This window comes from Melopsittacus undulatus, chromosome 12 (genome assembly GCF_012275295.1).
Source record: "Melopsittacus undulatus isolate bMelUnd1 chromosome 12, bMelUnd1.mat.Z, whole genome shotgun sequence".
In the NCBI taxonomy this organism is placed as follows: Eukaryota; Metazoa; Chordata; class Aves; order Psittaciformes; family Psittaculidae; genus Melopsittacus; species Melopsittacus undulatus.
Genome location: NC_047538.1, coordinates 1,132,503 through 1,147,243, shown reverse-complemented (window position 1 = coordinate 1,147,243; position 14,741 = coordinate 1,132,503). Strand labels below are relative to the sequence as shown.

Below are 14,741 nucleotides of genomic sequence, written 5' to 3'. Positions count from 1 at the left end.
AGCGCAGCACAGGAAGATGCTGCATCGCAGTGGCTGACCTTCTCTGGTCCTTGCTCTTCCGCAGGCAAACCTGGACTGAGGGCTGCTGACAGGGGAGAGAATCCAGGGGTAAACTCCTGCTTCAGAGGATCTTGCTGCAGTAAATCATCCATAATAGTGCTGTGTCAAGAGCAGTGTGTGGCCAGCCCCAGCAAGCTGCTGCCATCCTGCTCTGTGGTCCTGCAGAGCTTGTTGAGGCTCCCCGGTCACCTGGCAGGGGCTTGGGAGCTTAAGGGTGACTTTAACCTGTTGTGCTTCCCTGTGAGGGTGCTGAGGCGCTGGCGCAGGGTGCCCAGAGAAGCTGTGGCTGCCCCATCCCTGGCAGTGTCAAGGCCAGGTTGGACACAGGGGCTTGGAGCAGCTGCTCCAGGGGAAGGGGTCCCTGCCTGTGGCAGGGGTTGGAGCTGGAGGAGCTTTAAGGTCTCTTCTAATACAAACCACTGTGGGATCATTCTGTGGTTCTGTGAGCTCTGAATGCGTGACAGGGCCCTGGCTTGAATCTGTCCCTGAGTGGAACTGCTGAAATCCCCTTTCCCTCTGTAGGAACTGTGTTGTTGGGGCTGTGTGCCCGTTACTGACTGCTCTTGTGTCCCCTTGGAGCAGAACACGGCTTTGTGCACTGCCTGCTCTGGCCTCTTTGGAAAGGCTGGGTGCTCAGTGAGTGGAAGGCAGGAGGGGAAGGGGCAGGGAAGGGGTTCAGACCTGTCACCACATGTGTCTGTGGGGCTCCAGCCCATGGGGGGGTCCCAGCACTGCACTCTCCCTGCGTTCCCCAACTCTGGTTTGCTCTACACCCCATTGAGGTCTCTGCCATTTAGGTTGGATTCTGCGTTTCCCTATAGCTTCCCCTTGCCCTCTGATGGAAAAATCCTTCCCTGCAATGGTACTAACTGAGGGTTTGTCTTTCCCTCTAGTTCAAGCCCTTATGGAGGCTGTCCCTGTGCTCAGAGCAGGCTGGTGCAGGTGTGTGCTCTGGGGCTTTGCCTGCCTGCAAGGACCAGAGGAGCAGCACTGCAATCCAAAGGCAAACACAGTGGGAAGGAGGTGTCAGATGCCTTTTGGGGGGCTGCTTGTGACCCTCTTGCCCCTCCCCACGCCTGGAGCTCTCAGTTACATGCTGGGCAGCAGAGCAAAGGGGTTGGGAGACTTCCAGGTCCTGCAGCATCGCTGCCTTGGCACTGGTGTGTCCTGACCTTTGGGAATTGGAGGAAGGTGGGTAACTTACACCTGCCCTGATCCTCTTACACACCAGTAAGCTGAGCATGGGTGGATTTAGATGCATGTAAGGGCATGCTTTAATGGTGGTGTGGTTTAAACCCAGCTGGCAACCCAGCACCAGGAGCTGCTCGCTCAGCCCCGAGCTCAATGGGGGAAGAATTGGAAGGATGTGAAACCCCTGGCTTGAGATAAGAACAGTTTGATAAGTAAAGTACAATATCCTACTACTAATGATAATGGTAAGGGAAAACCAGGCTGTGATATGGGGTGAGTTTTGTCTTCAGCCCCTGCCATGTGTCTTTCCCTTTGTCTATGGAGATCAGGTGGGCATCTTTGTTCACAGGTTGAGAGAGGAGATCCTGCCCCTCTGCTGTTCTCTCGGGAGACCCCCGCTGCAGCCCTGATCCAGCTCTGGGGCAGCAGCACAAGAGGGACCTGGAGCTGTTGGAGCAAGTGCAGAGGAGGCCATGGAGCTGCTGCGAGGGCTGGAGCAGCTCTGCTCTGGAGCCAGGCTGAGAGAGCTGGGCTGGGGCAGCCTGGACAAGAGAAGGCTCCTGAAGGGGAGACCTGAGAGCAGCTCCAGTGCCTGAAGGGGCTGCAGGAAAGCTGGAGAGGGGCTTGGGACAAGGGCCTGTAGGGACAGGCCAAGGGGAATGGCTTGAACCTGCCAGAACAGGGGAGACTGAGCTGAGCTCTTAGGCAGAAGCTGTTCCCTGTGAGGGTGCTGAGGCGCTGGCACAGGGTGCCCAGAGAAGCTGTGGCTGCCCCATCCCTGGCAGTGTTCAAGGCCAGGTTGGACACAGGGGCTTGGAGCAGCTGCTCCAGTGGAAGGGGTCCCTGCTCATGGCAGGGGTTGGAGCTGGGAGAGGTTGCTCCTGACACAAACAAGGCTGTTACTCTGTGATTCTATGAATCCCCTAGGAGTGTTCCTGCTTGCAGCAAGGTTGACATTCACCTGCAAAGGGTGGCAGTGTGTGCTGACTGATGTACCTGTCTCATGCTGTCCAGTTCCCAACTCCCATCAGTGCTGCCGTGTGTCGCTGGTGGATGTCAGGAGAGGCCTGGCGCTGCTGAAATCGTAGCTAGACCTGAGGGTGGAAAATGTTTAAGCATCATTAAAAATGGATGCTCAGCTCAGTGACGCACTTGGGAGGACATCCAAGACCTCCGGTGGTTTTCCGTAGCTGCGTGCCAAGGCGCTGCTGCTGCTCCCTGTGCAGGTAGAGAGCATCTCCCCATGGCTGTGGCCGTCCCGTCTGTGGGTGTCTGCTCTGAAGACAACTCATGGCCTCCCAGATACCAGCACATTGGAATGTTGTGCCACTGCTGCTGCCCTGCTTCAGGCTGTGCAGGCTGCTCCTGCCTGCAGCCCGTGCAGAGACATGGGGACATCTTCCCACACTTGTGCCACCAAACTGCAGCATCTCCGGCATTTCAGCATAGGAGATCTGTGCACATCCATAGTAATCACTGGATCCTAAAGGATTGAGTGACTTAAGGGACAGACACAGTTAAATGCCACAGTTTGTACATTTCTTCATTGCTTTTGTTCATCTGTCAGGAGCAAACAACTTGATTGTTGAGGACACATCTGGTGTCTGTGGGGTCAGTGTCTGCTGGTCTGGTGGAGCTGGTCCTGAAGCCAGAGGCAGTGTGGGTCTGCCTGCAGGGCTGCCATGGGTAACGTGCTGGCTGTGGACTCAGAGCCTGGTTCTGTGTGCAGCTCTGCTGTCCCAAACACAAGGACATGGAGCTGTTGGAGCCAGTCCAAAGGAGGCCACGAGGATGATCAGGGGCTGCTGCACCTCCTGTATGAAAACAGGCTGAGAAAGTTGGGGCTGTTCAGCCTGGAGAATAGAAGCTGCGTGGAGACCTCAGAGCAGCTTCCAGTGTTTGAAGGGGGCTACAGGGATGCTGGAGAGGAGCTCTTCATCAGGGACTGCAGTGATAGGACAAGGGGTAAGGGGTTGAAACTTAAACAGGGGAAGTTCAGGTTGGAGATAAGGCAGAAGCTGTTCCCTGGGAGGGTGCTGAGGCGCTGGCACAGGGTGCCCAGAGAAGCTGTGGCTGCCCCATCCCTGGCAGTGTTCAAGGCCAGGTTGGACACAGGGGCTTGGAGCAGCTGCTCCAGTGGAAGAGGTCCCTGCCTGTGGCAGGGGTTGGAGCTGGAGGAGCTTTAAGGTCAGCACAAACCATTGTGGGATTTCATGATCATTGTCCCCTTTCCTGCTAACCTGTTGGGTTGGATTGCTCTACACCATTTCTCCCATCCTGTTTTGAGTTTAGACCCTGCTATTTGGCGTGCCCAACCCTCTTATGTCTTTGTAGCCTCACCTAACAGCTATTGGAGTTGTTCAGGGGATTGGGTGATCAGAAGATCCTGTATGTGCCTGGAGGAGAATGGGCACAGTCCAGCTGAGGTGCAGCATTTGCTGCTGAGCCTCATTGACTGGTACCAGCATCAGTGTTAAGATGTTTAGTAGCTAGACTGGGCATGCTGCAGTAATTGTAATAGGTATAAGTTTTGCTTTCCCACTACTTTGCTTTTCAAGAAACAAGTCCTTTCTGTGCATCCATGGCCTGGCATGTCTGCTCCACAGTCAGGCTTGTGTTTTAGTAGATAATTCCTAGGAAAGGAAGCTGACAGCACAAGGTGGGTCAGGATTCATCCCTGCTGCAGCTTCATCCGTCCCAAGACCCTTACCACAAGGGTAGCTCATGGTCCTGTGCTATAATGGGACAAGTATTGTTTGCTCTGCATTTGTTCTGTGGAGCCCCATCACTGGGTTGGGGTCCTCCTGCTTGGCCCATGATCAGCTTCAGGAGATGTCCCAGCTTGCCACAAGCACCCACTATTTGCTGTTTTTAAGCCCCCATGTACTTGAACAGCTTTCCATTTGCATCAGCAGGGCTGGTGATAGCTGGGAAGTGATCACCCGAGTTTGGAATGATTTATGGATGATTATTTGCTGTGCTATTTTGGTGCTTCATTTCCAGCCTCATTCTTTGTAACCACAAAAGAACCTCCTGTGCCTGCAGCTGGAGGTGCTGCAAACCCCATCCATCTTCTGGCAGCCAGGCTGGACTATTAAATATAGATACCCATTTCCATTTAATATTCATAGCTATTAAAAGGGATAAAAACAGATGTGTCTTCTAGAGCCAATGTGGAAATTACTCTGCTTGAGCAGCGATGGGCGATCAGCGCTTCCAAGAAATCTGGATAATCCCAGGCAGGAAGGGCTGGCATTTCTGAATCCCTCCCCTGGTGTCAGCAGGGACTCTGGTTGATGTTGGGATAAACGGGGAATCTCTTAGGGAGGTGGGATTGGTTTCTGTGGTATTTACTTGTGGAAACATCTGTGAGGAGCAAGGGCTCAAAGGTTTGTCTGGGATTGCCACAGCAGTGGTTGGCTTGATGCTTGCTGCTCTCATGGACCTCCCCTGCTCTGCTCTGGGGGGAGAAAAGGCTTTTGCCAAATAAATGTGGAATTTTTCAGGGATTTAGATACAAAACTCAAGGACAGATGTGGGGAAAGGCAGGAGAAGGTGCACAGGGGTGGAGCTGGGAAAAAGGAGGTTGAGGGTGAAAAATTGCTGTTTTCCTATAGTATTTTGCAGTTGGCTTGTGTCCTGTCCATCCCGTCCTTGTCCCACACTGTTGCTTTATCCTCTCCAAACCCAGCAAATGTGCCACGATTCCAGTGCCTAAAGGGGCTGCAGGAAAGCTGGAGAGGGGCTTGGGACAAGGGATGTAGGGACAGGCCAAGGGGAATGGCTTGAACCTGCCAGAACAGGGGAGACTGAGCTGAGCTCTTAGGCAGAAGCTGTTCCCTGTGAGGGTGCTGAGGCGCTGGCACAGGGTGCCCAGAGCAGCTGTGGCTGCCCCATCCCTGACAGTGTTCAAGACTAGGTTGGACACAGGGGCTTGGAGCAGCTGCTCCAGTGGCAGGGGTTGGAGCTGGAGGAGCTTTAAGGTCCCTTCAACCCAAACCAGGCTGGGATCATGTGATTCTATGGTTCCCAGGCACTGGCTCTGGATGGCAGTGGGGGGGATACTGAGGCACAGTCTGTGATGCTCCTCACATGGCTCAACAAGGTGATGGTTTTGGGGTGGGTGCAATGGGGATATTCTTGGTACTGCTCCTGGTTGTAGAAGCGAATCCTCCATCTTGTTCCCAGGCACATCTTGGCACACTGTATCCCCTGAGCATCCCGTGGTCCTTCCAGGTGCTCTGGTGGTGTTTCCCCAGGCAATTGCCAGGCACCATCTGCTGCAGGATGTGATGTGGATGGAGCTTTCTCCTTCCCCTTGGCAAGGGAAGGAGAGGGCAGGACTTCAGCAGAGGTCCATTGCCCCTAGATCAGCCAGCTGGAGTTAGATCCCTGCTGCAGACACATGGGGCTGCCTTTGTCATCATCAAGGGCTGGGGGATGGCTCTGGGGATCAGAGCCCCAAAACCAGGTGATAGAGATGTGTAGGCATCAAATGAATGCTCCTTTGTAAGTGCTGGAAGGAAATAGAGGTGCTAAGCGTTCACAGTGGCCTGAGGTGGTGATAAACACTGACCTGAGGGCTGAGCACAGGGGGGCTCTTGGGAAAGGTAAAGCTCTGCTTTTTTAGTAGGAAGCTTCATTGTCTCTGACAGCAGTCTGGTGCTGCTGCTCTGAACATGCTGCCTGCTGGCTCTGTGAGTGCAGCAGCGACCGGGTTGGGCTCTCCTGCTTTGGGAGCAGGGACCCCTTCCACTGGAGCAGCTGCTCCAAGCCCCTGTGTCCAACCTGGCCTTGAACACTGCCAGGGATGGGGCAGCCACAGCTTCTCTGGGCACCCTGTGCCAGCGCCTCAGCAGCCTCACAGGGAACAGCTTCTGCCTAAGAGCTCATCTCAGTCTCCCCTGTTCTGGCAGGTTCAAGCCATTCCCCTTGGCCTGTCCCTACAGGCCCTTGTCCCAAGCCCCTCTCCAGGTTTCCTGCAGCCCCTTTAGGCACTGGAGCTGCTCTCAGGTCTCCCCTTCAGGAGCCTTCTTGCCACTTTCTTGCTGCTGATAGAGAAAAAGGCTGCGATGCCCCATCCTCAGTGCAGGGGTGGTTGGTGGCTTTGGGGGAACCCAGGAACACTGTTTTAATTAAAGCCCTCAGTGCTCCTTCTGTTCCATGCTGGTTTTACCTTTGGATAGCCCTTGACCATCTCTTTTCCTAGTAGGTGACTGGCAGTGGTTGGGTGCAGAGGGCATTTGCAGTGCAGTTTGCTGTCAGGTTTTACTGTCTCCTCGGTGGCTTCCTGGCGCTGCAGAGCGGTGCGGCAGGAACCAGTCTCTTGGCTTGGCTACTGCAGCACCGACCCCACACTTCCAGCTCCCTCTTCTGCTCATTCCCTTCCCTGCCAGCGGCAAGGCAGGTTCCATGCCTTGTACAGGGCAGCCCTGCCTTTGGGAGGTTCTGGAGGCTCCAGTGAGTGGTGCTGGGTGGCTCAGGGAGAAGGTGATGTAGGAAGAATGAGGACTTTCCCTGAAAGCGAGGATACTCGGGAAGGTTTCTACTCACACAGTGGAGAAGGAAGGTTCAGGATGTAGGTGCTGGACCTGGAAGGGGAGGTAAGCAGGGACTCACTGCTGTGGTGCTGTGTAGTGGTGGTGCTTTTAGCTGGAGGTGTCACAGCCAGGCTCTAGATGCAGTTTGGGAGTTTTGGAACGATGGGTCTAACGCTGAGCACTTCAGTCCTTTTCCTGCTCCTGGTTATCCCATGGAACGGCTCTGCTCGGCTCTGAAGCACTGAGCAGGCTGGGTGGGAGCATGGTGCGGGCTCTGTGTCACTGCCTTCCCCATGGGTGGTGATGCAGGCAGGAGCATTCCCAGCGCAGGGAAGTCCCCACGTCATGCCTCCAGCCTGCAGCTTCCCACCAGCTCTGGGGAAATTGCAAGTGATGGGAAGAATTTAGCTGAGGGGTATTTTAGAGCTGGAAAATGGGCTATAAAGAGAGCTCCTGCCTTCATGGCCTCCTGGTGAGGAGCTGCTCTGGGCACTGAGGGCTTGTATTGCTCTCTAGGCTGAGGAGCAAACGCAAGGAAGCTTAGGGACGATGGCTGCCTATCCATGTTACATGGATTAAATAGCATCAGAGCCAAAAATAATCTTCCCGGTTTATGGTGATGCTGCTGTTCCCATGGCAACTGCTCATGGAGTGCCCTACAAACAACGGGCACAACATTGCCTGCAAGTCACAACAAAGTGTGAGATGGGGAGGAAGGGGCTTGGCTTGTGGAGTGCCTGCTTCAGACTGCGTGGTGTGGGCAGAATGTGAGCATGTTCCTGGGCCTGCAGCACAAGAGCGACCTGGAGCTGTTGGAGCGAGTGCAGAGGAGGCCACAGAGATGCTGCGAGGGCTGGAGCAGCTCTGCTCTGGAGCCAGGCTGAGAGAGCTGGGCTGGGGCAGCCTGGACAAGAGAAGGCTCCTGAAGGGGAGACCTGAGAGCAGCTCCAGTGCCTAAAGGGGCTGCAGGAAAACTGGAGAGGGGCTTGGGATAAGGGCCTGTAGGGACAGGCCAAGGGGAATGGCTTGAACCTGCCAGAACAGGGGAGACTGAGATGAGCTCTTAGGCAGAAGCTGTTCCCTGTGAGTGTGCTGAGGCGCTGGCACAGGGTGCCCAGAGAAGCTGTGGCTGCCCCATCCCTGGCAGTGCTCAAGGCCATGTTGGACACAGGGGCTTGGAGCAGCTGCTCCAGTGGAAGGGGTCCCTGCCCATGGCAGGGGTTGGAGCTGGAGGAGCTTTGAGGTCTCTTCCCAGAGACCTTGAACTGGGACCAGACTGAGCTGTATAAAATCCACCACCATCCCCTTCGCACCATCTATGTTTGTCCAAGCATCATTTGGATCCATGCCCGCGGGTGGAACCTGTGTTGCTGCGCAGTAGATCTGGTGAAAGCTCATGCTGTATTTGTGTGGAGACTATGGAAGGTGATGGATTCTAGCCTGTACCCCAGATTGCCCTGGAAAACATCAGGGAGATGGCTCAGAGCAGCATGAGGTCCCTGTCCCAGCGAGCATCCTTGTGCCGTAGGGTACACTCTGCTCCGTCCTTCCCATGCACCAGCTCAGGACAGGTACAGACAGTGCTCAGTGCGCAGGGAGCTGTGTATGTGCTGCCAGGGACCAGCCTGCCTTTGTGTGCCCCGGAATGAAAGGCACCCTGGGAATACTGGAAACATTTGGAACAGAAAGCGAGCCTCAGGGAGCTTTTGGTTATTTCCTTATTGGTGGGAAAGTGGCTTAAATTTTCCTGCTGGATCTCATGCAGTTGGCACATACACAATGCTGTGGTGTAAGCTCATGCCCATCACCGTGGTGCCTCTGTGCACCCTCCTGGGACGGAGCCCTTCAAATCCTGCCTGTTCCCATTCCCCTTCCCCTGCCTGTCTCCTCTACCTATGCTGGAGACTTCCATGACGCTGTGTGCTCCCATCCCGAAGAGTGGGGCTGTTCCACCCGCTCCATGGCACCCCAGCCCTCTCCCCGCTGCTCTCCTTCCCTGGGAAGTTCTCAGGGAGCTTCCTTGGGGCCTGGGAATGCTGGATCCGGTAGTCCTTTGTCCTCAGTGGCCATAAGCTGCTTCACCTCCTGGCTTTAACCACTGCTCCTCGTGGTTGTTGTATGAGGATGCTCAGGGCTGGGTTGCAGATGGACCAGGTGGCTGTTTCGGGAGATGCTGCCCTGATTCTGTGTTGCTTTGTGCCTTGTTTCCCAGCAGGGCTTTGAATTCTTCTCCCCTGTCCTTCCTTGTCCCATCATGTCCTTTCTGGGTAGCTTCAGAGCCACGAGACTTGGTGCAGCACTGTGTGTGCTCTGCTGCAACTTTGACCCTCAGTCCTTTGCTGTTTTCCAGGTTGCTCTGGCTCTTGCCTTGGGAGCAGCCTTGGTGCTGTTCCATGAAGGCAGCTCTGTCTCTCATTGCCCTTAGCTGAACATCACTGGCAGGATCTCCAGCGTTTTGAAAGATCTCATAAATGAGCCATGGATACACCCCAACCCCTGTCAGTGAATGATGGGCTTTTCTCCTCCTGTTACAGCTCAGAAAGGGGATGTTATGCCCCTCCTTGTAACTGAGGCATCCCAAGGTCCATGATTTATAGATTTCGGGTGTTTCAGCCTGGGTGACCTGGTCTGCATCCCCCTGAGTCCCCCAGCCATAGAATCACAGAATCCAGCCTGGTCTGGGTTGAATGGACCTTAAAGCTCACCCAGCTCCAACCCCTGCCATGGGCAGGGACCCCTTCCACTGGAGCAGCTGCTCCAAGCCCCTGTGTCCAACCTGGCCTTGAACACTGCCAGGGATGGGGCAGCCACAGCTTCTCTGGGCACCCTGTGCCAGCGCCTCAGCACCCTCACAGGGAACAGCTTCTGCCTAACAGCTCATCTCAGTCTCCCCTGTTCTGGCAGGTTCAAGCCATTCCCCTTGGCCTGTCCCTACAGGCCCTTGTCCCAAGCCCCTCTCCAGGTTTCCTGCAGCCCCTTTAGGCACTGGAGCTGCTCTCAGGTCTCCCCTTCAGGAGCCTTCTCTCTGCAGGCTGAACAAGTTTCGGATCAGTGTTGCTGGTCCCCACCTCTTTCCAATCCAGAAAGAGCTGTTGGAGGGAGGGGAGATGAAGAGGCTGCTCCCTGCTCTGCTGCCTCAGTGCGTTTTGGGTGCACCTGGAGAAACCTTGGCTCAATTTTGGCCACAAGGAAGTGGTGCAGACCTAGCACAGGACCAGCTCTGCTCTGGCTTTTCATATCTGCTTGGGCAGTGCCTCCTCTTGCAGCCCCTCGCCTCCTTGGGACAACTTGGAGAGATGCTGCATTGTACTCACTGCTCTGTTTTAAGTTGGTTTTCTGGTTTTAAGTCACCTCAGTGCTCTGGAATTGCTGAAATTTTTGTTTGTGCTATACCTGATTTTCTGCCCTCTGAGGATGTAATTATGGTTCTGGGTAAAGGCTCCTCTGGGCCATTTGCCCTTTCCCTTGTGTGAAGTAGTCCATCCTGCCCAAAGCAGAGTGTGCAGAGCCCTCAGGAGGTTCACACTGCACCGGCCTCCCCTGGTATTTGCCACCCCATTGCTCAGCCCTGACCCAAGTCTCAGTGACAGCGATGGGAGCCCTTTGGTGACTCTGGGTGACTCCTGCGTTGCTCCAACACTCCATGCTTTGCTCCTGGGGGACACGGTGGCCACAGCCCCATCCCTGGCAGTGCTGCCTGTGCAGGGGGGGAGGCAGGAGGTCCCCTGCCCGCGCCACGTCCGGGGGTAACCATGGAAACTGATTCTTCTCCATCCCTCCCTTTGCAGATGACTCGGGCGATGAGGAGCCTGCCTCGCAGTCAGACAAGAGCGAGCTGCACGGCACGTTGAAAACCCTCTCGAGTAAGCTGGAGGATCTGAGCACTTGCAATGACCTGATCGCCAAGCACGGGGCGGCCCTGCAGCGCTCGCTCAGCGAGCTGGAGAACCTCAAGCTGCCGGCTGAGAGCGGCGAGAAGATCAAGGCGGTGAATGAACGTGCCACGCTCTTCCGCATCACTTCCAATGCTATGATCAACGTAAGTTGCTGTGGTTTCCTCCTCCTCCTCCTCCCTCCATCCTCCTTCTTCCCCCCAGCACGGCCCCGTGTTGTCCCGCTGGAGCCATGTGCTGGATTGTGTCTGCTCAGGGCTTGGGCAAGGCTGGGGGCTTGGTGCCAGCTCAGTGCCACGGTGAGGGGTTGGGAAGTTGGGAACAGGCGGCTCAGGAAGCAGGAACGGACAGTCTGCTGCATCCTCATGGCATGCTTTCTGGGGAGGCTGCTCCAGACTGGCACAGTGTGGCTGTTAAAAGCTGGATGGAGGTGTGGAATGCAAAGGGGCTTTCTGCCGTTCCGGGGGGAAGGCTTTTCTGACTGGCACAGAGCAGGGGGCCGGTTCCTGCTGCGCATTCAGACCCACACGGCAGTCACATCCTCACTGACCTCCATGAAGCTGCCCTTGTTTCACACGAGCAGGGATTTAACCCCCTCGGGGTCTGGTTGTGCTTCCCAGCCGGGTTGGCTGGAGTTGGGAAGCGTGTGCTGGCTCCAGCGCTGCTCCCTGCCCTGTGCAGCATGACTGTGCTCTTGGCTTCTGTTCTGGACAGTGTCTCTTTGGGGTGTGGATCTGCCTCTGTCACAGCCAAATGCCCTCCTGGGGAGCCTCATGTTCCCTAGGGAGCTCTGGGGAATGGAAGAGAGAGCAAAACTGAGGGAAGAACCCAGCAAACCCAACCCCAAAGCTTCACAGACCTGGAAGAATGCATTGAAGTAGAGCTTGGGGACTTGTGAATGGAGCAGTGCTACCGCCGTGCTGTGCTTGCTCTGGGCTAAAGGAGGTTATGTCTTGTTTAAGTGGGCTTTAAATATAGCAGTAATAATGTAATCCCCAGCAGGAGCTGGGGGCACTTTGGAACCTGTCCCTGCTTGCAGAAGGTTGTAGCTGTTGGGGAAAAGGCTTCCTGATGGGGTGTCTTGTGTTTCGGACCAGCTCTGGGGGGAATGTGCGGTGCTTCCCCTGGGGAGACTTTGTTGAAGTTCCTGGAGTGGGGCTGGCAGCACGGTGGGAGCAGTGGGAGGTGACAGTGGAGCCCTTGGTGCTGCCGAGGTGGTTCAGAGGCAGAGCAGCACTGGGATGTGTGCAGGGAATGGCTGGGGAGAGATGGGTTTTGTAGCGGCCTTTTGGGAAGAGACAAGCAGAGCAATCCCTGCCTTGTCCTGCCCTGAAAGGAGGAGGTTGCAGTGGCTGCAGTGTGATAAAAGCTTGAGTGAAACCATCTGGACAGTGGGAACTGCACAAAAACTGGGCAGAGGAACAGCAGAAATGGGGTTTGACTGAATACTGAGGAGGTGAGAGGGGCTGGGGAGGGGAGTGGGGCTTCAGGTGCGTGTTAGAGATCAGCTTTGAACAGCAGCATCCTTTGGTAGCTCAGGAGCAGCTCCATGTGTCCGAAGGGGAAAGGTGTCATGGAAGCAGCAGGATGGGAGCAGGGCAGCAGCTCCTGGGGTGGTTGTGGCTCTCCCAGCCTGTCACTATGGGGTAGGGGTGACAGAGCTGTGGGCAAGGGGACACTGACCCCAGGAAGCAGTGATGCTTTGTGGGGGGATGGATTAGGAAGGCAGGAGGAGGGTGAGCAGGGCAGGGTTGTAGGGGATGAGAGGGAGGGGGACCGAGAGCCTGAGCACCATCCTGGTGGGATGGTGCTCCCAGCTATGTGGTCACCTTGTCCTGCATGAGCATGGGGTGATGCTGCTGCACGGAGCCTGCCCAGAGAGACTCCTGTGGGGTGTTTGCAGGCTCTGTGCAAGGCAAAGGTCCCCAGATCTGTACTGAAACATGAAACATCTCTACAGGGAAGCACAGGGAGCCCATCTGTCTCCTGGCAGTAGGTGAAAATACACCCTGCTCCTGGCACAGGCTTCGCAGGGACATGCATCCCATGGGAGCACAGGATTTTTTCCTTGCAGGAAAAAATGAGCTCTTAGGCAGAAGCTGTTCCCTGTGAGGGTGCTGAGGCGCTGGCACAGGGTGCCCAGAGAAGCTGTGGCTGCCCCATCCCTGGCAGTGGTCAAGACCAGGTTGGACACAGGGGCTTGGAGCAGCTGCTGCAGTGGAAGGTGTCCCTGCCCGTGGCAGGGGTTGGAGCTGGAGGAGCTTTAAGGGCCCTTCAGCACAAACCAGGCTGTGACTCTGTGAGTCTCTGTTCTCAGCTGCATCACCTGCAGGATCAGATGCCCAAAGCCAGACTTTAGCACAAGTACCCCAAGGCCTCTTCCTGACCATTCCCATCTCTGTCCCCATCAGCCCATGGGGATGAACACGGCTCCTCGAGTGCAACTCAAAGCAATCAATGCTGAAGCGCAGAAATCAGTTACTCCTGGTTGGAGCACGTGAGCAGCCTGGGGCCCAGCTCTGGGCAGGGCAGGGGCAGGCTGCGCTGTGCTGCCCACAGTGGGAAGGGATGGATGCTCCGGGACTGGTCCTTGTGTTTTCCATCAGCCGCCTGTCATCCCATTATGTAAATATCCTGGGAGCTGCAGGGAGCCAGTGCAGGGAAAAGAATCTGTGCAGATGACAAGAGCCTCACTGCGAAGGTGACCTCACTGCGTGCTCCCCATCCTGCCTCTGCTGGCTCCCGGTGCTGCTCCTCCCAGGATCTGGAGGGGAAGGCAGCTCCAGCTGCCCCTCAGATGCTCAGGATGGTGGAGGAAGGTTTGGGCAGAGGTGGAGAGGGACGTGCTGGACCTTTGTGTTACAGATGAGGGTCTGATCCATGCAGAGACAGACTGTTGTAGGGCTTCAGTTCAGACTCAGAACAGTTTGGGCTGGAAGGGACCTTCAAAGCTCCTCTGGTCCAAACCCCTGCAATGAGCAGGGACATCTTCAACAAGACCAAGTTACCCAGAACCACATCCAGCCTGGCCTGGAATGGCTCCAGGGATGGGGCAGCCACCACCTCTCTGGGCAACCTGTGCCAGTGCCTCAGCATCCTCACGGTAACAAATTCCTTCCTCACATCCAGCCTGAATCTCCTCTCTTTTAGTTTCAAACCATCACCCTTTGTCCTGTTAGAACAGGCTCTGCTAAAAAGTCTCTCCCCATCTTCTAGCCCCCTTTCAGGTACTGGAAGGCTGCAGTAAGGTCTGCCTGGAGTCTTCTCCAGAGCTGTATCAGGACTGCAGGGGAGGTCTCAGCAGAGCAGAGGGGCAGAATCCCTTCCCTTGACCTCCTGCTCACAGCCCTTTGCTCCCATCTCCACTTGGGAGCCTGCATCCCACCCCACGGGGGATGCTTGGCGGATCCAAGGGGTCAGAGTGTCCCTGTGTCACACAGGGAGGGGATGCAGGGAAGCAAGTCGCAATCTGCTGCAGGGGAGGAGGGGGAGGCATGTAAAAGTAAGCAGCAACAAATTAAAGGGCTAATGAGAGGCACAGGGCTGAGGAGAACAGCACTGCAGTGCTTAGACTTGTTCAAGGAGCAGCAAGAGCTTCCGACTCATCGCTCAGCAGCAGGGACACGCTGAGGAAGTGGTGTTGGCATCGAGAAATGCTCGCAGGGCTGTGGGTGGTGCTGGCAATAGGATTTTAATGGGAATGGGGCTTGTGTCGTTGTGCAGGAGCTGCGCTCTGCCTTTGGCATGCCTTGTGCTTCCTTAAGGGATGTGGGCATGGAGACCAGCAGGACTTGGGCTTGGCTGTGTCATTCCTGCATTATCCCTCTGGGTTCCTGAGGAGCAGAGGTGGAGGAAGGGTCTGTGGAGCAGGTGCAGCCCAGGCAAATAAGGCTGGGAGGCTGTTGGGGCAGGGAGATGCTGAGTGGGCAGCCCCTGTGGGGCTGGAGTGGAACCAGTGGTCCTGGGGACCACAGCACCCTGTAGAATGCCTGTCGGTGGCCACAAGCCCATAACATGGAAGCGCCCACTTTGAGGCAGACTGAACTTTCCCACCCGG

General features: G+C 55.9%; 1 protein-coding gene across 3 annotated transcripts in view; it reads left to right on the top strand.

The window, feature by feature from the left end:
• Positions 1–14,741, top strand: part of LOC101868402 (oxysterol-binding protein 2-like) — an 80,189-nt gene that overhangs the window by 40,183 nt on the left and 25,265 nt on the right. For all 3 annotated transcript variants that reach the window (XM_034068357.1, XM_034068356.1, XM_034068358.1), the window contains one exon: positions 10,580–10,830. In XM_034068357.1, the coding sequence (XP_033924248.1) occupies positions 10,580–10,830 (251 nt within the window). The remainder of the gene's footprint in view (positions 1–10,579; positions 10,831–14,741) is intronic.